This window comes from Anas platyrhynchos, chromosome 1 (assembly GCF_047663525.1).
Source record: "Anas platyrhynchos isolate ZD024472 breed Pekin duck chromosome 1, IASCAAS_PekinDuck_T2T, whole genome shotgun sequence".
NCBI classification, from domain to species: Eukaryota; Metazoa; Chordata; class Aves; order Anseriformes; family Anatidae; genus Anas; species Anas platyrhynchos.
In genome coordinates, this window is record NC_092587.1 from 615,057 (window position 1) to 641,467 (window position 26,411).

Below are 26,411 nucleotides of genomic sequence, written 5' to 3' on the forward strand. Positions count from 1 at the left end.
AACAGATCTCCATTGAGTCTAAAAGGAGCCTGGAGCAACTTGCTCACTGTAGGTGCTTGTTTTATGTACGCCCACGTTTAACTCGATGACTCCCAAGGCTACTGTCGCATGGGGTAGGGCAGGAGGATTAAGTCAGATCTTAGACAGCACTCTTGCTTATTTTTCTCCAGTCTGTCCAGTGTGACACTGCAGCTGATGCTTCTGAGTCCAAAGTGGTATTTCTGGCTTTCCCTGCTGGCTGTCCAGCCAGTCCCTCTGCAGCCTCTGCCTTTCTTTTCATAGCTCCTGCCTAGTGCCTTGCACTTTCCTTTCTCCTCCAGTATTTTTTAGATCATTGCTCCAGTGATGGTACCACATGAATACAAATCCTCTCTTACAACATTTTGCTGTCCTCTGAGTTAGGATCCTCTGCAAGTTGAAGTTTGCTCTCTATTACATCCTAGTCATTGGTGAAGGCATTGAGATTGTCCCAAGACAGACCCGCTTTTAAATCCCACTTTATATTTCCATCCAGTTCAACAGTGAAAAATGTCAAACCAGCTATTTACTCACTGTGCAGCAGTTTATGTTCCCCTTGCTTTTTGTGAGAATGTCTTGTGAGAGCATTCAAAGTGTTTAACTGGCATCAAGATACACATCACAGAACTGCCTTTCCCATGTTCATGAGACCTAGTATGTTCAAACAGAAATTAGGTCAGTTTAGCACGATTTGTTCTTTCAAATCCATGCACCTGGGATTTATCACCTTCTATTCTTCTAGATGTTTTATTAAACTGTTGTGTTGTTTGTTAGAGAGTTTTCCTGGGAATTAAAGATGAGTTACCTCAATTTATACTTCCTTTGATCTTTCTATTGCCTGTTTTTAAAGATGCGCGTGATGCCTTTTTCAGATCTTCTGGAGTGTCGTGCATCCCATGCAGGTTCTCAGAACAATCCATCACAGCTCTCAGATGTTTTCCACCAGCTCCCCAGGCACTTTCAGAGAACTTCAGCCGGCCCAGATAATGGAGAAAAAAATACATTGAATTCCTCCAATTGCTGTTTTTTCCACTTAGGTCAGAGCTCGTCTTTGCCATCACGGTGTTACCAAGATGACTGGAGTTAATTGTAGCTATTTAGTCCAGTCATAACCTTGCTATTTTTTTGTAATTGTTCATTTGATCTATTGGGTTTGTCTCTCTAAACAGTCACAAATTTACTAAAATAATTAGCCCTGGTCAAGTGCATTAACTGTCTGTAACGTGGTTTCAGTAAAAGGTAAACCAGCAGAAGGAGGTCTGATACCCAACCCCGGCATTGTGGGAGCGGGATAACCCATCAGGCTTTTTGTCATCTCAAGCAGCAGCTCTGAAGGGCCGTGCTCTGATGCCTCTGTGTCGTTACTCCAGCTCATCTGCTTACTCATTGACCAGCTACATGTAGGGCACAGTAATCTGGCAGTGAACCTGAGGGGCTGTTTTCCATCAGGTATCATAACTTGATTAACATTTATGTCCCAAGAGTATTAAATCACTATTTTGCTTAATCTTTCTCAAATATTTTAAAATTCAAATAACTCCTCACTACATTTTTTTGAAAGTTCCTATTTTTATTTAGACAAAAATAAAGAAATGAGTAATTCAGGTTACTTTTTTGGTATGACACTATCACAGATCTTTGATTGCACTGCTTCACCTCCTTCTCCAGGCTGGTTTTTGCTTCTTTTTCCAGCTCTCAGAGCTCTAGCAGTGTCAATCAGTGGCATCTCAGGTGACTTTCTACTCCCCCATGATTCTAGTTCACAAAAATTTAGTGGGTTTTTATTTCACTTTTTATATAGATCTATCTATAGAACTATTTAGTGTGGCTGTATCAAAAAGTGAAGGTGTCCACTGGATTTTACTGTAATCGGTTATGAACCTGAGGCGGTTTTTGGTGTTTGTAGAGATAAATGGCAATAGGCAAAGAGTTTGCAGGTTCCAGAGGGACTTAAACTGGGAGTGCTCTTGCAAGATCCCCCTTGCAAAACAAACTTTGTAAATCCCTCTGTGGAAGACACAGAGGAAGGGAGTGTGCTAAAACAAATAAATGTCCAGCATTTCCAAAAAACCCACAGGTGGCTCTACATACATACTGGTGGAGTATCCAGAGACAGAAAGAAGCATGTTGGGGAGTTTTCCTGTTGTTTCTGACAAGTTTAGATTTTAAATTAAGATACTTCTCGCCAGTTTATTTGCAGGTGGAGGTTTAATTCAGAGGTGGTTGAAAGAATGAAATATTTTTGCAAAGTAACTTTTGGTAAAGCAGCAGTGGGCTGAGCTTATTTAAAGGTGTACGTTATTAGAGGAAGTCTTGGTAGGTGAGGATTGTTGGAGGCTGCATAAACTGTACTTACACAGGATGCAAGTGTTTTTTTCAAGAATTTCTTTATTTAGTCATCTGGATAAAACAACCACAGAGGTCCTATGGAAGAATTAGGTACAGAATTTTATCATGGATTCCCTACTTTTTCATTGATAAAGCAATCACAGCAGGACTAGTTGGGCACTTGGCCCACCACTAGCTAAAATTAAAACCACAATTTTGTACAGAACGTTTGTTTGCCTTTCCCTCTCTCTCCTTCCCCTGCACATACACCTGCACAAACGCACGCTTGTAGAGGTGGCAGAATTTCTCACGGTGTAGGGTTAAGATCTCACACAGGGCATCTACAAGGGCTTGACGGAAAAGGGGGGATATTCCTCTGGATGTGAAATGTCTTAGGTCTAGCTCTGTTCCTAGGCAGTAAGCCATGGCTCAAGGAGAAGGTAAAGGCTTGATACAGGAATCATGGTTCGAGGTTGTCTGGCTGCCCTTAGGTGGACAGGAGAATCATTCTCCTGTAATGGCCTCTTCTGGGCGTTGCGGGTATGAATCTGTTTCCAGTAGAACATGCTAGACTTGGAAGAGAGGATTTTGTTGTAGAAGGGAGAGTTTTACACGTGTCAAGGAGCATATGCATACCCAGCTCTGCTTTTGAAAGACAGGCAATGTGTTGAAAATGTGACATAAATGGATGACTGTGTGACAGCAGCCACCTCCTTTAAAGCAGTTCCCATAGTTCTGTTGAATTTTGTCCACACCTAGGTACTTTGTTGCACAAAGTGATGGGTTTATAGATACCTTTTTTTTTTTTTTAATGTGTAATGCCAAAGGATGTCCAAAATTATAGCGTTATAGCACACAGTGAAATACCAGGGAAGTCCAAGGAGTTTAGGCTTGAGTTCTGTGTTCACTTTGTTGGACGGCATCTCTTCCGAGTCTTCCAGAGCGCCTTGGTACCTGTGGCCCTGGCATGTATTGACTTCTGTGATCGCTTTCCCTTGGTCTTGGAAAACAAAGGAATCTGCCCACCTGTGATAGGAGAGTCAGATACTATTGTGATGTTAACAGCAGAGCCATAAAACCACCAAAAAACGGATGGATGCCCACAGAGGCATCACCATCAGGCGGGGCTGCAGATGGACAGGGTGCAGAGGCGCACCGGGTCTGGGGGCGTCGCTGGCTGCTGGGAGCCGCCAGCCAGGCCCGTGCAGCAGCACCCGCAGCCCCTCTTTCACCCCAAAACGTGGCTCCCACACCCCTGGTGTGGACGCGTGGTCCCGGCGTGGGGCAGCCGCTTCCCTGCGGCACACACAGGGCAGGGGGCGGCCGTGGGGCTGGGGGGTGTGCGTGCCGCAGTGTGCCCCCTCCGTGCCCGCTCCGTGCCTGCTCCGTGCCCGCTCCGTGCCCTCCCTGCGGGTCGGGGTCCGGCACCCACGCGTGTGGGCAGGGGGCCGCCGCACGCCGTCCGTCCCCCTCTGCCTGCCCGGGCTGTGGCGCGGTGCGAAACGCGTCCTGCCGTGCTGCCGAGCAGGACCGAGGTCCCTGATTAATTCCACTCTGATGTCAGACATGCGGCTCTGCTGGGAGGGATTTGCAGGGCTGCATTTCAGCTCCCGTTTGCGGAGAGAAGCCCTCTCCCCGTGCCCCCCCCCGCCTCTCCTGGAGCCTGTGGACGATTTTGGTTGGAAGGGCCGCCAGCACCCGGGGGCTGCTCAGAGCCACGCGTCCATTCCTCTCTCTCCAGCACCGGATTTTTTTCCGTTCTTCTCGTCTAGCTGCTGTTGAGGGCAGGGAAGAGCGGCTTTGTTAAAATAGGACAATGAAATGCATCCCCCCTCTTCTAATGACAGACGGTTACTTAGCAACGAGGGGGGGGATTTTAAGAGAAGATCAGAGCATCGGGATGAGGATATAAACTCTGCTGCTCTCTCTCCCAGGAAACTTACCAAAGAGGCACCTTTCCTTTTGTCAGGCATCTAATTTTTTCATACGAGAGGCAACTGGAAAGTCTCAGAGCATCTTCCCTGATGGATGGATGGCTGCCTCCCCCCGCACCTCCTCTGCTCAGGCGCTCCACTCTTCAGTTATATGTTAAGGGCATCATTTAAAGGGAAGCCCCAAGTGGGATCAGTAAGCTCCCTGCATGCGTATGCAGGTGACTGAGAAGGGGACCGGTGGGCAGAAGGGTGATCCAGGCAGCCAGGGCTTCCCTCCACCTACCTATTGAGGGAAAGTAGCTTTCGTCTTTTTGTTCTGACTTTGGGCAAGGGAGGGAGGGAAGCAGAGTGTTCCCAGCTCCTTGCTGAGATGAAACAGTCGATGAGAAGAGGTCTCCTTGTCACAGGCACAAAGGCCACCTCCGCCTGGCAGCATGGTGCTGAAATCTAACCCTAGCATCATTCTCTTGTGCTCTTTCCTGCCCAGTGACTACATCATTGAGGAGAAGACGGCCGTGCTGCAGAAGAGGGAGCATGAGGGATTCGGGTTTGTGTTGCGAGGGGCCAAAGGTAAGGGCTGCTTCTTTCACTCGGTCCTGGGGTTGGGGGAGAGCTCCGTCTCGTCACCTCGGTTAGTGCTCCGGACCCTGCTTCCCTGGCTGCATGGAGCAGCCCTCGAGCCCCTGTGCATCAGGGTCTCCTAAGGGAATCTCTTTTCTCCTTCTCTGACAGCGAGGCAGTGTGAGTGCAGTCTATTTCTGGGTACGTGCATTGTACAGAAAATGCCATTCATGGTAAATGTGCATCTCTTGAACGTTCTGGGGTGTTTTTCTGGTACAGATGCTGGTATTTGTAGCCTTGAATTTGTAGGAGTTTTCACTTCTGCCTATTTACTGGGTGTATGAAGTGCATCTGCCGTTCCAGGTACAGGTGTAAGCCCCATGGGGCAGGGCCGGTGTCCTCCACGGCTTTTTTTTTTTTTTTTTTTTTTTTTTAAGTGCTTGAAGTTTTTCACTGTTCTTTGAGTGTGTACAATTGGGGTCCTCCTGGGGGCCCTGGCTGTGTTGGGGCTCAGCCCCAGCACGAGGGCAGGCTGGTGGAAGCTCTGCCTCGGAGCTGTGCTGCCAGCCTCTGCTGGTGCCTGGGGCACGCTTCACCTGCACAGCCCTGCAATACCTGAGCGCTGGCAGCCGGCACGTTGGACCCGGTAGTTTCTGTGGCTCCTGTTTCAAGGAACTGATCTTTTTGCTACAATAAGAGTCCCCTGAGGACTGCTAATGAATGTGCTCATATTCACATGGGAATGGGCTTCAGCCCCTGCGATGGGGGGCAGGTCCCCCGCAGGCTGGGGGTGCTCCCTCCTGCATTTCCAGGCTGAAGGCACGGCACAGGCTGGGGGTCTCTGAAATGCAGCTGCTGTCAGCAGAGGCACAGCGGCACAGGCTGCCGTCCCTCCCCTGCATGCAGGGTGCAGGATGCGGGAGGGAAAGCTTCAATGAGTGGCTGCCGGCTCCTTTGGTGGAGCTGCACCTTTCCTGTGTGCCTGGAGATCGCTGTGATTTGGGCTTACATCTTGGGTGTGATTTTCTGTCAGGATTCCTGAATTGCCTTTGTTCTGTCCGTGTCTCGGAGGGGCTCGGTGTGCCGGGGGGTGTGTTTGTGTTCCAGTCAGAATATGGTCGCTGTCTCTCTCCTTCCCTGTCTCTCCCCTTCCCTAAATATGTGCCATACGTGTCTGTCCATGCACTGCTCACATCAGTCTGTGTAATGTGGAGTGAAACTTCAGGGCTCAAAATGGCATCCGTTTTTTTGCCGGATCAGACTTGCAGCTGTCGTGTTAGGACAAAATGGGATAAATTGTGCCCTATTTCCATTTTTTTTTTTTGCGTTTGCCCTCCCAATGTCTGCAAGCTCTGTATTTTCCTTTGTCTGCCAAGGCTGAGGGAGCGGACTTGGAGCGGGTTGGGCAGTGGGCGTGAGGCTGTGCGGGACCTGGGTCTGGCTCAGGCATTCGCAGCTCTGCAGGGGTCTGGGCAGGGCTGCAGGGGCCGCGTCTCGGAAGCCCCCGCGGGGCGGTCGTGGTCTCTGGTGCTGCCGCCTGGGGCGGGGGTGCCGGTGGGTGTGCAGATCCCCCTGGGGAGCAGCACCCTCCTGGCGGAGAGGGGATTGTGGCAGGTCTGTCACCCCCTTTTTTCCCAGCCTCGTGCTTCCTGCTGCTTGGGGCTTTACGCTGGAAGCAGCATTGGGATCTTCTGTCTTGGCCCCACCTGGCAGCACCGCTCACGCTCCATTTAGACCGCGAAGCGCTTCAGGTCTCTTGGGGTGATTGGAGAAGGAGCCCGGGAGCGGCAGGGAGCAGAGTCAGCAAAGTCCCTGCAGAGGGAAGGAGCTGGTTAAGTGAGACACAGCTGGATGATCCTCAAAGGAGGCTGCACTTCATGCTGCAGAGGGTGGTGAATCCTGCACGGCTTCCAGCAGTCGTGCTGCTTCCTTCCAGGCTGGGTTTTGCCCATCCATGTGGCACTGCCCCACGGGCTGCATCCCAGGCAGGGGGAGCAAGCCCTCCCCAGCCCAACCCGTCTCCCTCTGCCTCCAGCAGCTGGGGGAGGCCAGGTCCCAGTCAAACCAGTGGGGCATTTGGGCAGAGGTTATTCCTGGATCCCTGCGGGAGGTGAAGTGCAGCTTTCTGATGCGGGGTTTGCCCGCAGCTGTTGCCTCGGGGAGTCGTGTGGATGGAGCAAGGGGCAGCAGTGAGGCAGCACCTTCGCTCAGCACCCTGAAGGAGCGTGGTGAGCAGCTGGATTTACTGCTGCATTTCCCAGCCCAGAGACCAGCCCTGCCTTTCATTACACAGGTGATAGAGCTGTGCTGAGCACAGGTACGAGATGAAACGTTTTCATGATGAAATGCTGAGAGATGATATTTCTAGGCATATAATATCTTAAACTCTGTCACTCTTCTATGCACACATAGAAGGTTCTTCCAGCAACCTCTGTCTTTCTGCCTAGCATGACCACAGATCAGGCACTATCCCTGTAGTAGTATGATCCATGAAGTATTCTTACATACTTCCCTGGGGCCATCCTTGTAAGCAGTGGTTGTTACAGCTGATGCAGTGACCACACCTCACACATGGTCTCACCAAATCCATGCTACCTGTTCCCTGAGCGAGGAGTGCTGACTGTGCCAGTTCATACTCGTTTGGTGTCTGGTTGCTGTGGGTTCTGTGAAAGTGGTGGAGGGGGACACAGTCCCTGACTCAGCCATTTACTAAGTAAGGAGATAATTTAATGAACAGCAAAGATATTGCCTGTAATGTGAATTGTGTTTGGGGAAAAAAGAAAAAAAAAAAAAAGGAGAGAGATTGGAATGGCCCGAAGTCCTTGCTGCATGGCATCAGCTTCCATTGTCTGTTTAATTTGGGGAGAAGTCCCCAGGCAGGGCATGTTATTCAAGAAGTCTCCCAGGATTGTTGCTTCCTGTGATATGTGCATCTCCTGAAGCAGCTGATCTGTATGCTGCTGGTGAGAAGATGTCGTACCAACCTAGTGCAGGGCTTGTTTTGCTCCTGCTTCTTTCCAAAATGTTGTAAATCTTCGTGTTTTTTTTTTTTTGTTTGGTTGGTTGTTTGTTTTTTTTGCCAGGCTTCCAATCAAGCAAGCACTTACCTGCTCTACCACGAGTACCTGTATTAATGCAGGACGCAGACCCACTTTCCAGGTCTGCCCAGCTCTCGCTGCTCCTTGGAGCAAGCTTTGTATCTGTGCCCTCCCTCCCTGGGCTCCCTGCTCTCACACAGCCCCATGTCCCCGCTGCCGTCTGCAGCCTCTCCACTCCTGTACACGACACAGCGCTACCTCCACCTCCACGTTCAGTGTCTGTCCACGCATCTGAGCCGGACTGTTACGGAGAGCCTGCTGAACCCATGGGGCGTGCTCACCTCCTGCTCAGCTCCAAACCTGCCTCTGGCTTCTGTGTGGCTTGGGCAATTCCCAGGGGTGACTGCCAGGTCCGGTGGGACATATTGCAGAAATCCCACTGGGGGACAACTTCATCAGCGAGTCACACAGAGCTGTCAGAGCTGATAAGCTTGGGCACGGCAATGCACGAGTGTGGCTGTGCTTTGGAGACCGGGTCCCTTGTTCCACGAATGGTCTCAGACAGCCCAAACGTGGGACTGGCATCACATGCATGGCAGCAGCGTCCCATGGATGCAGGGGCTGCCAGATAACCCAGTGCCAGTAGTGAGATGCCAGCTGAGGCAGACAGGAAAGGCTCAGTTTGTAACCCAGCCCAATCCTTCCTTGCTGGGACACAGCAGAACCGCCTGGGGACCAGTATTGTCTGCAGCCTCCTCTGGAGCACTCCCCATGAGCACTGGATGATGTTTAGCATCAACGGGAAAATTGGGCAGTGTGACCACACAGCTCCAGTCTTGTACTTGGAAGCTTGTGCAGCTATCACAAATGTCTCTTTGCCTGTTCCTGGTCATCATGTGAGCTTGGGCACAGCAAGCCAGCATTCCTTCTGCAGTCCTGCAAATGCCCAGGGCTGGCCTGGTTCCACAGTCAAGACACAGTTGCAAGGTGCTCAGGGAGCTCAAGGCCAGGTCAGGGAGGGTCTCTGCATAGATGGCATTTTAGGACTCGTGTGCTTCACCAACTCCCACTTGTCTTTTGCCAGGTTTTCTCTGCAGGAAGGGTTAAAGTTTGATACTCAGCAAAAGATGTTTGTTTGCATCCCTTTGTGTAAAGAACAGCCAGAAGAGATGTTACTGCAGTAACTGAGACAAATCGCCTTGGGTGAATTCAGTGATCCAGCCACCTGGATCCAAGCTTTGTACTTGCTTCAATCCGTAGCAATCCGTCGGGCATTTGAGGGAGTTTTAGTTTCTTTTCCTGTCCAACATTTTGTGTGAAGACCTGACATTCAGCAACAGAAGCCTCTACAAGTCGAGTGTCAGTGCTGTGAGTTGCTTGGTGCTGGGTCTCGTGGCCTTATGAAGGTCCATGAGAGCCACAGCTCCTGCTCTGCACAGCCCTGGGGCACGAGGACGGGGCATGGTGCAGGAAGCATGGTCAGAGCTTGAGGATCTCACTGTTGGTGTAGCAGGCAGAGGGGAAGCTGGCCTGAAGCCCTGCAGCAAATTTTGGGACAATACTGGTATCATAACATTTCATGGAACTAGAAGAGCTTATTTATGGTTTTCAGAATATGGCCTTTATGCAGAGGAGTGCTGTGACACTTCGTGACCCTCAGGATGATAACAAAGTGGGACTGGAAGATGTATTTAAAGCACTTCAAACACCAAGTCTGTCATCTGTATTGTTAAGGGTGGTATCATCATTATGGAGATCCAATGGAAGCGTAGAAACAAAGCTCAGTAGAATCTGGGTATGGTAAATGCTGGTTTTGACCCATCTTTTATAGTAGCCTTAGAAACTTAAAAACTCAGGAGCTGAATTTAATTAACCTCTGTGGCACCCCTCCTCTTCCTACCTCCAAATACATGGAGCATGTATGGAGCACATACTCTGTAGGTGCTCGTTATCCACTGACCAGCTAGCTGCAAGGGGCTGCCAGGTGCTCCAATATTCTGGGACATGCCTTCAGGATTTGGGGTGAGAAGTACCAAGTAGCTAAGATATCCTGCAGTAAATACGATTTAGAATCTTTTTTTTTTTTTTTCACTCTGTAAATGTGAAGCCTTCATCTTGAAATGAGATCGACTGCAATGCTGCAAGAGTCAAATTCAGGGCTGGGGTTTACTGCATCAGGTCCTTGGGAGCAGCTCCTAGCGAAGAGGAGCAGCTCAGGGCAGTGACAGCTCACAGGACCTGTCTCTTTCAGGACTCCTCTTGACTCTTTGGGGTGCAGCTGAGGGTCGAGCCTCTGGTGCACGGCAGCCCAGATGACAGTAGATTTTTGAGGCCAGGAAATGACCACAGTGATCAAATTGTACAAACAAAGCTTTGGTATTAACGTGGTGATTTCTTGGCTGGTACAAATTATAATTCTTCAGATTTAAAGTCATGAGATTTTGCAATGAACAGTAGACCTCCTTGTTAGGAAATTCTGCGTCATTACCAGTGAGAATTTCTGCAATTTAATTCCAAAGCTTTTGATTTAGCTTTGCCCTTGTCAGCAGGATAGAAAGAGCCTCCTTAAATTTTATTTCCTTCCTGTGTAGGCACTTAGAGGTGAATTGTTACCCATATTACATACTTCTGACCTAACACCTTCCTGCAGGCTCTGGTCTGGAAGCAGTATTTGGGAGGATCTGGTTCCAAGCTGAATTTTGGGATGGCTGGGTTGCTGCACTCAGGCTTGCCCTGGGCCATTGTGAGACACCAGAGGTTGGGTTTCCCAAGTTGTGCACAGAGCATGTGGCGACTTCTTCCTTTGTCACTGCGGCTACAACAGGCTCTGAACGTGGTGGGCAGTTCTGGTGCCTTGTTCCGTCGGTGGCTGGGCTGACGATGAGGTGAAGCTGCCAGGACAGGAGGTGGAGGTCTGACGGATGTGATGTGAGGAGCTGCACGGCAGGACGGGCAGCGATGAGAGGGCTGAGCAAGTTACAGGTGGTGCTGAGAGGGACGGCTGGGTTTCGTTGGAGTTTAAAGGGAAGTGATGCTAGAAATGGCCAAATTTCAGAGATAGCTGAGGGGAAACACGGGGCTGTCACCTGTGTGAGGCCAGCACGGACTCCCAGGTGTTTCAGAAGGTGCATTTTGTGCAGAGGGTGCTCAGATGTCCGCATCCCGCTGGGCACGGGCAGCCTGTGGAGCACGTCTCGTGCAGCTCTCCATCTCCGTGCCCCTGAGGAGCACGGGTTTTCCTGGCTCTGGGCTGGACAGAGAGCCTCGAGGGCAGAGGAGTGACAGTGACGGTCAGAGTTTCTCCCACAGCAGTGAATTTTCCATTCACACTTCATTTTTTGCGAAGCAGCATTCTGCAGGGGTCAGGCTCAAAGGGTTACAGTAAATGGGGTTGCACCAGGCTGGCAGCCAGTCGCTGGTAGGGTTCCCCAGGGCTCCTTTTTAGGGTCAGTTTTCTTCAGTGTTCTTATCAATGACCTGGACACAGGAGCTGAGCACACACTAAGTAAGCTTGTGGACAGTACTAACTTGGTAGTTGTTGTCAATTCCCTTAAGGGTAGAGGACCCTACAGAGAGATCTTGATAGGCTGCAGCACTGGGCAATCACCAAATGTACGAAATTTAACACGAGCAAGTGCCAGATTCCACACCTAGAGCTATGCAGGCCTGAATGTACGTACAGAGTGGGGGACATGGCTGGAGAGGGATGTGGGGTTTGGGTTGACAGCAAGCTCAGTGTGAGGCAACGGTGAGCCCTGAGGGCCAAAAGGGCCCTGGGGTGCGCTGTCAGTGGTGTAGCTAACTGGGCAAAAGAAGCAATAGTGCCACCATACTCAGCACTGCTGCAGCTTCACCTTGAGTACTGCATGCAGTTTGGGGCTCCATGACATAGGAAAGATATAAAAATATTAGAGAGTGTCCAAAGGAGGGCAACAAAGATGGTGAAAGGACTAGAGGACAAGACGTACAAGGAGCAGCTGAGGCCCCTTGGTTTGTTCAGCCAGAGAAAAGGAGGCTGAGGGAAGGAAATCTACAGCTTCCTCACGAAGGGAGTGGAGGGACAGGCGCTGGTTTCTTCTCTTTGGCGACAGGACCAGAGGGAACAGCATGGAGCTGGGACAGGGGAGGGTCAGGCTGGGTGTTAGGGAAAGGTTCTTCACCCAGAGGTGGTTGGGCACTGGGACAGGCTGCCCAGGGACGTGGACATGGCACTGAGCCTGTTCGAGCTCTTAGATGCATGGTTTAACTCTTAGGTTGCTGTGTTTGGGGGCAGGAGTTGGTCTCGATGATCCTCGTGGGTCCCTGCCAGTGCAGGATATTCTATGATTCTGTGATTATGTTTTAATTACTGACTACAGTGGGAGCATTTTCTCCCTTTGCAGCTCTTTTGAAGAAAAGTACAGATCAGATTCAGTACCGAGCAAGTATAAGCACAGTATTGATATATTTGACAGAATAACTAAAAGCAGCTGTAACAGAAAGATCTGAAACAAGAAAGTACAGTTGCAGACTGCTAAAGACCAGATTTCCCCTTTATTGCCTTAATGCTGCAGTACTGAGGCAGATGGGAAATCCAGTGCTGGACTGTGCCTCCATCCAGAGGTCACAGCTCCTCCACCTCCTGCCTGATGTGGCTGATGGAGACCCCTGGAGCAGTTGCCCTTGCACATCTCATTCCCTGCATGGAGAAGGGGTGGTTTAACCCACATTTACTTGTCCCTTCTAGAGCTTCTTGTTCCTTGTGATTAAGTATTGGGACTTCAGGCAGTAACATGAGAGTTGGTCGCTTCCTCTTTCAGCTTTTTTCTTCTTTTATTAAATTCTCCTTCCAGTATTTGCTTTCATGAGGATACAGTTCTGACTTCAGGATGCATTTTCTTGTTTACTGACTTTTTAAGGCATTACTGACACTTTAAAAATTGTGTACAGTGGCATGCAGTTACTGCAGATGTAACTTCCAGCACACAGAAAATGGCCTACCCGTCATCCTCATGTAGCACAGCAATAGTACAGGTGACAAAATTGGCTATAAGGCTGTTTCTCCTACGTTAATTTTACTTGTATTCCCTATATATTTTTGTTTGCCAATGAGGAAACCGCATCCTTGCACTACCCTCAAATGACTCCAAGCTATAATTTAAGGTTTCTCCCCTTGTCAGCCCCATGGCCCACAGCTTGCTGCTCCCACCCTCCATTCTGGGCTTAGTCCTGCCTCCTCACTGTGCTGATGCTTGCAGGTCAGAGGAACAGGAGGAACAGAGCCAAATCCCAAAGCCACTCCTCTTTGCCTTGCTATGGGCACTCACTTTCCTTCCTCCTGCTACACCTGGGGATGCACAGGGGCAGCAAGCACCTCTGGGTTGTGCTGGGCATTTGTGGGAACACAGCAGGAGTGAGCCTGGTGGGACAGGTCTGTCTCATGCCTCTTGTGATAGGTGCTTTGTGCATGTTGGGCTCCTTCTGGCTGGGAAACCACTTAAACTCTCATCTGCACAATGCTGTCCTCCCCAGGGATCAGCACTTCCACTCGGCCTTTTCAAGTCTTGATTGTGATGTGTGTATAAGAGGGCAGCACTGGGATGTCATGTTGATGCTCCATTTTGCAAAGTGCAGTGCTGGTATTCTGCAGGGACTGTGTGTCACGTTATCATTACATAAATAATTTACTTTACGTTCAGAGAGCCCCTTTACATTCAGTCTCCCCTTTTCTAATTTTCAGACATTCAGGCAATACACAAGGTCTTTCTCCACTTAAATCTTGTGTTCCTCTGGGTCTGGGTTTAACAAAAGGTAATGGGCACCTTGTTTTGCAGCTGCCATCTGCAACAAGGTCAGGCTGGTGGTTCTTTCAACTTCAGATTATTGAAAGAGCTTGCTGATGAACAGTGATCCAAGAAGTTGAGTTTAACACTGGGGAAGATTTGAAGGATTTGGAGAAATCAAATGTTACGCTGGCATTTTTAAAAATAGGTAGGATGACTTGTCTACTGCTTGCCAGTTTAAGCTAGGATCCATCAAAGGAAGAAGGTCATGGAACGCTGTTCTGGGATGCAGTCAATAAAAACATCTAAGCATAATCAGATCATTCAGTTTATTTTTGAGAAAATAGCATCTTGTCAGGCAAACTTTGTCTTGCTCTGGTGCTGGCTGATGGCTATCTGATTTAGCAGAACAAATCTTGTGTAAAATTGTAAACAAAGTTTTTAAAAGTATTATGGCAGATGATGGAAATAATCTGTCTGTATAAAATAACTGACTATACATTTTGCACAAATGCATGGCCATCTGTCAATTAAGAGGATGTAGGTTACATTTACTGGAGTGACCTGACATTGGAGGAGATCTAAGGACAAGGTCATCCGCTGACTCTGTTATTAAATCTTCTGCTTCATAAGGGTTTTGATGCAGCTCTTAAATACATTTATTTAATAATAGAGTGATGGATAACTTGTCCAGAGCTGATGATACACTACTTCATTATCTATATTGTTCAGAAAAATAAAGCATGCTTTCTGCATACATCAGCTGAGGTGAGAGGTGGATCTACAGGAGCAATTGCTGAAGGCTCTGGCCCTTGTCATGCATGATATCACACTAGATAATGTTGTTTTTTCTGGCTTGCTTGTTGAATATGTCTGGGGCAAATGTTTTTTTCAAGCATCATCAGCCACTGAAGAAGACATTTGGTGTCTGATTTCTTAGGAAGTTGGCCTAGACCCTTCAGTGCATCCTGTATGTGGCTGTCCTTTCACTAGCAAAGAATGTTCTTTTACCTTTGGCTCTTCTGAATGGAGACTGAATCCAGTGTGGACTAAAGATTCATGCGAGAAAAAGACAGCTCCAAAACTCCCCCCCAAAAGTCCTGAGCGGGAATCTTCGGTGTAGACTCACATACCAGGCCCCCAATTGCTTGCCTGGCCAGGGGCTGGGGAGCATGTCTCTATTTTGAATTCCTTGGCTCTGCTATGTTTGAGTCAGCTGCTTCATGTTCGAGCAGCTGCGGATGTGTCCTCGCCATGCTGTTTGTCACAGCCAGCTCTCGCTTCTCTCCTGAATGTGTGAGAATTGCACTGTTTGCGGAGAGCCACAGCGTCAGCCATCGGCCAAGCTCCCAGAGCCCCTCGTGCTGCTCTCGGTGCTGGCTTGCAAGCCCCTCCACACGCTCCTGTATTAACAACCTCGTCCTTGAGACAACATGAAGTACAACAGGACTCCCTGTGCACCCCAGGCTTAAACTTACTGCTTGCATAGAGCACTGGACTGAGACAATCTGCACCAACGCCATCAGTGCCAGCAGCTGTGCACCAGGCTTTTATTCTGACCCTGTGCAAGTGCAGTGCCATGCTGTCAGCCAGCCATTGGTCACTAGCCAAAATGTAGACGTTTCAGGCACTAATTAATGTCTTTTAGTGCATGACACAGGCTACATCATTAGAAAAAAACGCCTTGTTAACCCTGTCTCCTCCTGGTGGTGTAAGTATGTTCAAGAGCTACTCAACAGGATGAGTGCTGTGCTGCTGTTATAGGAGAGGACTTCTGCCATACAGCATGTCTTGACAGCTGGCCTTGAGCAAAGCTGCTGTTGCAGGTGGGAATGAATAATGAAACCCACCCGCTGACCCTCCGGTGTGTCTCTTTGTTCAGGAGAGTGCAGATCAGTCAGAGCGTGCCTAGGTTTTTCATCCATGTCTTACTCCCAGTGTGTCGGTGGTTATGTTTCTTCGTGACAGGTGACCTGGAACATCACCTCCTGTTTGTGCAGGCAGGGAAAGCAGGTTCATTGACATACAGGGTTTCAGGATTGCAATCCCCCACAACATTGCTGAGCGCTCCCGTATGTGGTAGCCCGCCTTGAGCTTTACATTTGAGGCTGCTACTGGATGAGAACAGCTCCAAGATCAGTGCAGTGCAGCTCACTGAAGCACAACCCCCACTCTAGTCCTGGGACTGGCACTAGGTGGAGGTAGGACTGGGAATGATCCTCCCTAGGAGGCTGTGCAAATGTGTGGCTGGGTGCCATAGCGCTGAGAAATGCTTTTCTCTGAAAGGTTACTTCTGCCTTTTTCTTCTCTGAGGAGCAGGCTTTTAGGAAAGCCCGTCTGGTAACACATGGAAGCCAGTAATGAGATGGCATGCCATGAGGAAAGGCTCATTAGAAAGGTCTCAGCGGGTCGAGAGAGGTGATTGTCCCTCTGCTCTGCAGATTGTGACAGGACAAGGGGGAATGGTTTTAAACTGAAAGAGGGGAGATTTAGATTAGAGGTTAGGGAGAAATTCACTCAGAGAGCAGCGAGGCACAGGCTGCCCAGAGAAGCTGTGGCTGCCCCATTCCTGGAGGTGTTCGAGGCCAGGCTGGACGGGGCTTTGGGCAGCCTGGGCTAATGGAAGGTGTCCCTGCCTGTGGCAGGGGGTTGGAACCAGGTGGACTTTGAGGTCTCTTCCAACCCAAGCCATTCTGTGATTCTCCAGGGTCCCCTTCAGGTGTTTCTGGTCACCTCAGGCCTGGAGAAGCAGACCTCACTGACTGTATTGCTCCTGCATCGCTCCACACAAATCCCCTCTGCACAAAAGCAGGCACATAGTCAAGCAAGTCTCTGCACAATACATGAAGAGGAAAATAAATTCTTGGAGAATCATGACTGGTCCCTGAAACAGCCACATCTGACAGACCCTGTGCCAAGAACAGCAACCCCTCTGGTGCCACTTCTAGGGTCAGAGACTGCCCAGTTGCCCAAAGAGTAACTGTGGCCTTTTTGCTTCATTTCTTTCATGGATCTGGTGTCTCTGAAAGCCTGCAACAGTCTCACAATAAACAGACAGTGTAAGCTTTTTCCTTCCTCCCATCACACAAGGTAGCACGCATCACGCCATGGGTGATCAGCAGGCAGCCCGCTGCTGCTGAGCACCTTGGCTCCTGTAGGTCCCGTCCACCCTAGGGCTGGCGTCTTCAGTGTCACAGGTGGTTGGCACATCTTCTTCTCTGCTGACTGCAAGGGAGTCCTGGAGCTTCTAACTCAGACAGAAACATCCCGTGTGTAGCTACGAGTCAGGAGCGAGTTCCACCCCTCGTGGCGCTGCTTGTAGATGTTGATCGCGTTTTGTGAGTGGTGCTGGGAGGTGAACGAGGACCTTGTGGGAACACACACGGCTCTGGGAGGTGTGCATTTCTGGGAGGCTCTGGGGCTATCTCAGGATTCAATCCAATGAACACTGCAGCCATGTAGCATTAGCGTTGGTTCCTGCACTGAAGTCAAGCTGAGCCTTGCATGAGTGTTCTTTCTAAACCAATGGATGGGGATTTTCTTAGGCTCCTGGACACTGTCTGCAATCTTCTACCTACTCTTAGCCACACTGTCTCAATCTCTCTCTCTGTGTTTTGTAGCTGAAACCCCAATTGAGGAGTTCACCCCAACCCCAGCCTTCCCAGCGCTCCAGTACCTGGAATCAGTGGATGTGGAAGGCGTTGCGTGGAGAGCAGGGCTTCGCACAGGAGACTTTCTGATTGAGGTGAGCCCGGACACGGCAGGGAGAGTGACTGATGGCAGCCAGCAGCATCTTCGTCTGCAGCACAAGGGCCAACATCGTGCACAAAATTATTTTCCTTTGTAAGGTGTTTTGAGAGCTGGGTAATAATTGCTATTGAAATGTCTGCTGCCTGGATGTCTTGATGAAAAAATGTTCTTCAGTACAATAATTCAAGCAGATACATGCTCTCTGTGCTAGAAGACGTGCTGACAGGTTCCCTTCTGCTAACTAGAATTATGGGGAAAATGGAAGTCAGAGAAAAGACTCATTAGATGTCCTCTCTGGAGGCCTGCCAGGATTCTTTTGTACTGATATTTATTACAGTTTTGCCCAATGTGGTACAAGTATTGGGGTCTACAGAGAAGAATTAGATTTAGCAAATACATAATGCTCTGCTCTTGTCTATCTCCCACTTGGCACTTTTTCTTTCTTGAGAAAGTCCTGCTGGAGTCTGTGTCCTGCCTCCACTCTGCTCTAGGGTCACAGCAGACTGGATTTGTTTAAAACAAAAGAGAAGCAAGGATTAGAGTCCCTGGCAATTTCACACTTAAAAAATGGCCAATGGGTTAAGCAGCAAGTTACAGAGAGGGGGAATACAGAGTGGTACATGCGGAGAGGTGGATACAGACACATGAAGATGGAGCCAGGCTCCTTCCAGTGGTGCCCAGGGCAGGAGCGGAGGCACCGGGTGCAGCCTGCAGCCAAGGGGCTCCCCCTGGCCCCCAGCAGCACTTCTGGGCCGGGGGGGCTGGAGCCCTGGCACTGGGACCAGGGGCTGGGGGGTCTCCTCCTGGGGGGTCTCCAAACCCACGCTGGGTGCCCCCTGGCAGGTTCTGTGGAGTATGGCCTGCAGCCTGCCTGAGGCGTGGGTGGGAGATTTGGGAGAAAACCACAGTAGGGCTCCAAAGGTGGCTCACAGGTCTCCAGCAGTGGCAGCGCTCGCTTGATGCCCAGCTTGGCTGCATCGTTCTTCTGTTCCTGTTTGTATCAGCGTATGCCCAGACAGCAGGGGCAGGACAGGAGGTGCTGCTGGGTGCTGTACAGAGCACGTGTATGCACAGGACCAGTGGTGACGGCCGTGTTGCACCCATGGGACTACGTGAGTGCTCCAGTGCTGGTGCTCGCTGTCCCTAGGTAGGGAGATAATGCTGCCTATCAGCATTGCCTATCAGAACTGCTTCATCTCCTAGTGAACACAGCAGAGGATAGTTCAAAGGAGTGTTTGAAAGAGAGTGATAACATTAATTTGTTAATGTGTACGGGGATTTTCATTGCTATAGGAGAGAAGTGTAGGAGAAATTACTGTGGTACTTGAAAATGAAAATTATGTTCAGAATCCAAGCCAAATGGATATAGTATGAATAGGCCAAGTCTGCATTTCTTGGAGCCAGAGAAAAGGCTGTTGCAATAAGGTGGTTAAGAAAAGATTTAAACGTTTGTGAATCACTCAGTCAAGATGTCTGCTGCTGTGCCGTCATTGTGAAGGGTTCCCAGGGAGCCTGCTCCAAACGGAGCATGCATGGTGTCAGTGCAGGCAGCGGGGTGAGGCAAATCCTGCCTCTACCAAGGGAGCAACGGTCGCAGAAGAGGTGGGGTGATGCCGAATTGACACCGAGTCTGACACAGCCCTGTGTGTAAGGTGGGGCTGGGAAAGGGAACGCCATGGGGAAAGCAGAGGTGAATTGTGTGGTCAGGTTTCTCGCAGCGAGTATGCAACAGTGCACACTGAACAGACTGCGTGCAGTCAGGGAAGGGACAGGCACGCCATGGGATTTTCTTTCTTATGTTTTCTCATGCAAAAACCATAAGGCTTTAAACCCAGTAATGCAGAATATTACAGCTGCATTGGTTCAGTGTGAAGGTAAAAGTTGTGGTTGTGTGTGGTGTAGGTGAATTTGTGAATTTGTACCAGTTGCAGAAGTGCTCCTGGGACTGGAGAAGGTGGTGGTGAGGCTTTGCTCAGCCCAGCTGCTGCAACTCAGCCCACAGTCTGAAGCTTAGAGTGAAAAATGCTCTTCGATGGGTGGTCATCCCCGTTGTAACAGGCAGCTACCTGCCCAGCACACCAGGATCCCCCTTCTCTGGGGGATCTTTCTACTCTGCGGGCTCCTTCTAGGAATACTCCCTCCAGACCGAGTGCCTCAGGCTCCATTGTGAGACTCAAAGCTGAACGAGTGGTTGTTGGAAAGCCTGCACCAAGAGCAGGGGACCAGTCGTGATGTGCTGTGGCGAGGCACTGAGTGCTGCAGCCTTCGTGCAAAGTGGAAACGCCCGCGGGTGGCACCGTGCCCACATGCACCCTGTTGGTGCCAGCAGGCAGGAGGACGTGGGGCTGTGTGCTGCTGTGCACCCTGTTGCTGCTGTGAACCCGCAGCTGGTGACCAGAGCAGGAAGGGGAGAAGGGGGCCATGTGCTGTGAGGGCACGGTGTTACAGCACGAACATCACCCAAAAGCTGTGAGCTGGGGGGTGCTGGCGGAGACTGCTCGACCCAAATAACCATTGTGAGCAGCATCATCTGCATTGTTAGTGTGTCTTCTGTAGCCTCCGAAGAGACACGGTGAAACACCTATCGGCATAAACCTGACAAAATCATTACAGAGCTGCTCCTTTCTCTGATACCTAGTATTATAAACATTATAAAGCAAGGAGGAATTTCAGATGTGTATAAAGCCTCTTGGGGTGTGGTGAGCAGGTGAGTTCTGCAGCACAGTAGCCTCATTGTGGCTGAGATTCACAGTCCCTATCCTCTCCCTCCCAATTTGGATGTTCAGCTGCAGAACAAGTGTATTTAGCTGGTGACCTGCCCTCAGCAGCTTACCGTTTCCTTCCATCAGCTAGAGAGCTGACTTCCCCTGTGGCTGCAGGATCATTAAATCTTTTGCAAGAGGAGCAGTGAGCATGTGTGTTGTCCCTGGGAAGAAAAGCTGGAAATGGGTTCAGAATGAGCACATTACCTTTGCTGCAATGTAAAGCTACATCCTGAGAGCAATATTCAGAAAGAGAGATGCTGTGATATGGCTTGGAGCCTCATACAGGTCTCTGAGACACATCTTCATCAGCCTGTCCAGGTGTATGTGTTAGAGATGTGTTAAATTCAGATCAAAATTGCACGGACGTGTTAGTGTTGGTGTCCTCACCCGATACTTTCTCCAGTGAAACTGGTCTCTGTTCATACTGTAAAACTTCTGCCTAATTGTGTGAAGGTGGAAAATTTCATCAGACACCTCCAGGGAGAATAGACAAAGATAATCTTGAAGCAGGAAAGTGCCAACTCCCTGGTAACAATCGGGAGCTTTAAGTCACGCAGGAGATGCAAGGCCGCTGCTCCAGGTTCCCAGGTTCAGCCAGCAGCAAGGTTTAGCATGTGTCCCCAGCGGGGACACGTACAGATGTACCATAACCCACAGGCACACGGGCTGCCACACAGATGAGAAAATGCATCACATGCTGCAGGCACAATCAGACAGGTGGCCTGACCATGTCCTGGAGACAATATGGATTGCTGGTTACTGGCACCTGAGTATGTGAACCCTCGAGACCCACTCCAGTTGCTGGTGCTCAGATCTCCTGATGCACTGGACCTGCCAGAAGCTGGCCTCAGACACTTGGTCATTCTGACCTGTGACCTCTTTACCCTCGGCTGGCTTCTTCCACATCTCCTCCCCTTATTCTCCTGTGCTCACCTGATTCACCATCATCCCCCCTTCTCCAGCTTTTTGTCCTTTCACTGATCTCAGCAGGTCTTGCACAATCCCAGAATGTTCCTGCTGGAAGCCCGTAACATGTCCTGTGCCCCTCAGTAATGCCCCTCGGTCTGCAGGGTGGCCTGGAGAGAGCCTCCCATCAGCTCTCCTGGTGGGTGTCAGGGCCAGGCTGGGGCCGAGGCTCCTCCTGTGGTAGCCCTGTGGTAGCTCCGTTAGCACTGGTTATTGGGCTCCTCCACCTGCCATTGTTCTCTGCTCCTTTGTGGTTATGGTGACTAGTCTTTAATCACGTAATCTAACAGTAACAACCCGTCATCGTGTCTGCAGGCATTACGTATTCACGTGCTCTTCCTGCTCTCCACCTCCGTGCTTTGCCACTGGGGTTCATCTCCTGCTGATCCCAGTTTTAACAGAGCCCTGGCTGGGCTGGGCTGCCTGGCTGCCTCGTGCGTCTGAGCCTCTGAGCCTCTCCTGTCTCTGCGCTGTGGCAGAAGAAGCTGGAGCTGTGGAAGGAAGTAACCTCAGTCCTGCAATGCCATCTATCAACAGAAATTCAAGTATTGGAAGTGTGTTTAAAATTTTGCTGAGGTTTTACAGCAGCCAAGTCCCTGACCTTCCAAGAAGCATTTGCAACTCTTCAATAACATAATAGACTGGAATATCTGGCCCTTGCTCTTATTTCACAGAGATACCATCTTGTTTTTTCTTTTTTTTTTTTTTTTGCTTCTTCTCTTTTCCTTTGTCATTCCTGAAGTCCTCTCTCTCCGGAAGCCTAAGGCTTCTCATCGTACTGGACTGAACAGGTTCATTTTTTAAATCCCAGCAAGCCATATGCATCTGTAACAAGCGCTGAACCTTCTGCTTTTGTATGTTGACTCAGCCCTTGTTTGCTGCAGCGTATTTTGGGTGGGAATCAGAGCGCACTTCCATTATTACTTGAGATTTTACCCGCTGTCTAGATTGTGAGCATGTAGGGAAACTGTAAGATGTCTGGCACCTGATTATGAGAGGGGTGGTGGGCATCTGACACATTGAGGAGAATAAAGACAGCAGGACAGGTGGAATGCACGGGTCATTTTGCATATCACACAAGCAGAACAGAGAGGTGCATGAAGTGCAGCTTTCATCCCCACTATGAGCCTGGACAGAGCATTCCTGCCTATCTGCTGTCCTTCAGGCTGGCTGAACTCAGAACGTTGGCAGCCCCTCTGTTCTAGGTTGCTTTTGTCAGTCTTGCAATCCTTCAGCATATTTCCATTTCTCACTCTAGGATGTAATTTTTCATTTACTTCATAACCCCCTTTTCCATCCTTGGTCTTGCCATGGTGTGGTGGTTTTACTCAGCTGGGCAGCTGAACTCAACCACAGCCACTCTCCTACTCCCCCTTCTCAAAGAAAAAGGGGAACAAAATACACTGGAAAGGGTTCAAGGGTTGAGATGAGGACAAGGGGATCACCCACCCATTATCATCACAGGCAAAACAGACAGCATAGGGAGATCGATGTCATTTATTGCCTACCACTAGCAGACTAGAACAGTGAGAAACTATAAGCAAACTAAAAACACGTGCCCCACTACATCCACCTCTTCTGTGTCCTCCAGCAGCACAGGAGAACAAGCAACGAGGGCTGCGGCCAGTCTGTAGCACTTCATCTCCAATGGTCCTTCTCAGTCCCTCTCTGCCCCTGCTCCCCGTGGGGTCCCTCCCACGGGACGCCATCCTTCCTGAACTGATCCTACATGATCCTACCGATCCACAGGCAGCAGCTCCCACACGGCTCCATCCCATGGGGTCCATCCCCCAGGAGCAAACTGCTCCAGCACAGGTCCCCCACAGGCTGCAGCTCCGGCCCGGGGCCTGCTCCTGCGGGGGCTCTCCATGGGCCGCAGCCTCCTCCAGGCCACAGCCACCTGCTCCACCGGGGGCTCCTCCACCCATGGGGGGGCTGCAGCGTGGAGATCTGCTCCATGTGGGACCCATGGGTGCAGGGGGACAGCCTGCTCCACCAGGGGCCTCTGCACAGGCCGCAGGGGAACTGCAGGGCTGCTGCCTGCCTGGAGCACCTCCTGCTGCGCGGACCTTGGGGCTGCAGGGCTGGTGCTCACTCCTCTCCCAGCTGCTGTTCCCCAGCAGTTTTTCTCCCCTTTCTTCAATCTGCTCTCACAGAGGCACAGCCGTCATCGTTCACTGGCTCGGCTCTGCCCAGTGGCGGGTCCCCTTTGGAGCCAGCTGGAGCTGGCCCTTATCTAACACAGGTCAGCTTCTGGACTCTTCTTACAGAAGCCATCCCCCTCATCTAGCAAACCTTTGCAACATAGGCCCAGTACACACGGCCACTGTGTCTGGCTTCAAACTGCATGGCTGGTTGTGCTTTCAGGTGAGCACGCTCCCTGCTGTGTTCATTTACCTAGCAAAAGCACTGAGACCTCCAAAAAGTGCATCTACCCAAATTTCCAGAAAAACAGCCCAGGTGAAATTTCAGCAGTACCTGCTCAGCATCTTTGTTATCTGCTGATCCACGAACAAAAAGATCCTATTTTCAGATTCTTAACGCTAAAGCAAAAACATGAACGGAGTTAAGTGATTGTGTATCCTCAGGTCACCGGTTCATCACCAGTGGAAAGGCCACGCTCTCTTCTTAGTGACGAACCTGCCCTGTGTGTGGTGAGTGTGGTTCAGCTCAGCCACGGGCAGGCCTGTCGTGTTGGTTGGTAGGGGCTGCTCGGGGATGTGAAGGGACAGAAAGTTCCAGGGCTTCTGCTTGCTTAGGGCAGACAGATCAGAGGCATTGAGCTCTGCCCTTGATCTTCCAGCACTGAGATCACCACCTCCCACGGTATTTCTATGTATAGAAATAACTGGATAAGTAACCTCAGCGTTTACTCAGCATCTCTCTAACTGTACTTCCATCACAAGTGCTCCAAGTAGAGTGGTTGGAAGCCAACTCTCACATGAAGCTGTGTGGCTGATTTTCTCTGGTTAGCTTGGCTGACACTGGCTTGTTCTCGTTCACATTTCCAGGTGCCAGCATTCCCTGGGGCACTCTAATTTCCTAAATACAGCTGCGGTCCTATTACCCACAGGGCTGCTGTGACAACAGAGTTGCGGGTGATCTCAATACCCTGCCTTTGGTAGAGATCTGTGGTGGGATTCATCTCGCCTCTCTTCAGGCTGCACGTACCTGGGTGCCTACATCTGGGAGCCTTGTCTAGGCTGCCAATTCTGTCTGCAGAATCCAAATAAATGTGATAGTGGAATTCAGGGAGGAATTAATTCATCTGACCTAACCTGAGGTCTGCCTTAGGATGTGACATATCGTGCCCAAGGTCTGCCGGGTTCACTGACCAGCTCTTCCCTGTCTGGACAGGGATTGCAGGGCAATTTTTCTGGGGTAGGTGCCCATTTTATAGACAGCACACTCTGTCAAGTGAATCCCAGCACTGCAGACTCTTGGCAAAAAGCACATTTTCTGTAGCACTGCAGGTGAGAAATACCAAACATGAAGCCGCTCCGTGGAGCGCTCAGTATTGCTCTCTGTGCTGTCGGGGGTTTCTCTCAGAGGAACTGCTGACCTCGGAGTGTTACCGACACTGTGAATATAGCTGGATGTGCAACCACCACAGGTACTTCTTGGGATTATGGGTGGCAGAGCCCTGACAAGAAACCAGCAGTGCCTCTCAAGGGTGACTTCAGAGACTTCCGTGGTGTCCGTATGCTTTGAGGTGCTGACCTGACCTCTCTGGAGACTCAGAAGTGATCCTGAGGTAGCCGTGAGTTGGTGCCGTTTGCAGTCTTTCACCAGCACACATGGAGGAAAGAAACTCCTCCTGATACAACACTTACCTGTGGAGGTTCAGCCTTCGGACATGTTTCTGAGCATGATCTTTCCATTGCCTCAGGAAGAGATCTGGTTCATTCCCCCCATCTCATTCTCTCAGTGCAGTCAGTCTGGCTCACAGAAGTCATCTCCAGCTCATGGTGGGCCAAGAACCTCAGTAGCACAAGGTTTCATCACAGTGCTAAGGCTTGCCTCAAGATCATCACTGCAGAGGCCATCATTTTTGGTGTGTTAAGCCATATTGCAGTAGGCAAGGGTGTTGTGCCATACACCCGACCCTGTGCTACTCATCTAGGCCTGGCTTTATCTTGTGCATATTCCAGAAAGCCACACTGTGACTGTTCATCAACTGTACTTACATGGTGGTATAACTTGACCAGTCTCTGCATTTTATTCTACTTCCCATCACGCAGAGTAGTCTTGCTGCAGACTTTCTGGTGACTTGTTGTGGGGCTGCACCACTCTGCTTGGAATTTTTTTCCTAAGGTCCAAGTCCAGCCTGGATGCCCCAAGGCAGTTTGTGGCTGTTGGCTGTGTTCATTCCACCAGTTTTCCCCTGTTTGTGGGCAGCAATTCAAGCAGGGTCAGCTCTGACAACCCCCTCCAGTGTTCATGTTAGCAGATTGTCACCAGTGGTCTGGGACCCTCCTGGATTCCAGTGATTCATTGTCTTCCCAGCAGATGTCCGGGTAGTCAGAATCCTGGAGAGGATGAGGGCTTGTGAGACTTCCCTAGCTGGTTATGGACAGCCTCAGCCACCACCTCCTCGTGGGTATCTGTAACAGACCCAGAGGCTCTCAGGAGGCACTGCTGTGCCTTCACACTGCAGCTCAGTGCGATCAGGAGCTCCATCACATGGGGACACCTCCCTGTCCTTCCCGAGCAGCCTACAGGCAGCTGTGGCCACCTCCTGATGAATGAGGGCTGTCCTCAGTGACTCTCAGTGAGTCTAACCGTTTCGTAGCCCTGGGACCACACCAGGACGTGTAGTTCTTTCTGCTTGCTGTCCGTGCTCTGGGAACCTGAATGAACCTGGTCTCTGGATGCTCAGTCCTCTGGGCAAGAATATGAATGTCCCCTGTGGACCTTTTCCTCCATACCTGTCTAATCTGTGAGCTCAGGTCCCCATTCTCTGATGAACTTAATTTAAAATCCTTCTTTTCACATCAGCAAGTGTGCTCACAAAGGTGCTCATCCCTTTTGTGGTTACAGAGTCTTTCTCTTCCTGGTAGTCCTCCATCATCCTTAAGATGGTGCCTGGAGGCACCTGGATCAAGGAAGCTGAATTGTAGCTGGCAGCATCAGATGCAAACCAGACATCGGTCTGCTGGATGTGTGCTCTCCTCAGCAGCTCTTTCTTTCAACCAGAAGAGTTTTTGCAAACAGACTCAGCTGACAACACAGCTGGAACATGCTCTTGCTGTCTTTCCATCACCCTTGGCCACAAAGCCCTGTGGTCCC

The 26,411-nt window shown here is 50.3% G+C and overlaps 1 protein-coding gene across 3 annotated transcripts in view; it reads left to right on the top strand.

Annotated features, from left to right (window-relative positions):
- Positions 1–26,411, top strand: part of SHANK3 (SH3 and multiple ankyrin repeat domains 3) — a 363,910-nt gene that overhangs the window by 278,429 nt on the left and 59,070 nt on the right. For all 3 annotated transcript variants that reach the window (XM_038180780.2, XM_038180783.2, XM_072035934.1), the window contains 2 exons: positions 4,768–4,850; positions 17,262–17,386. In XM_038180780.2, the coding sequence (XP_038036708.2) occupies positions 4,768–4,850; positions 17,262–17,386 (208 nt within the window). The remainder of the gene's footprint in view (positions 1–4,767; positions 4,851–17,261; positions 17,387–26,411) is intronic.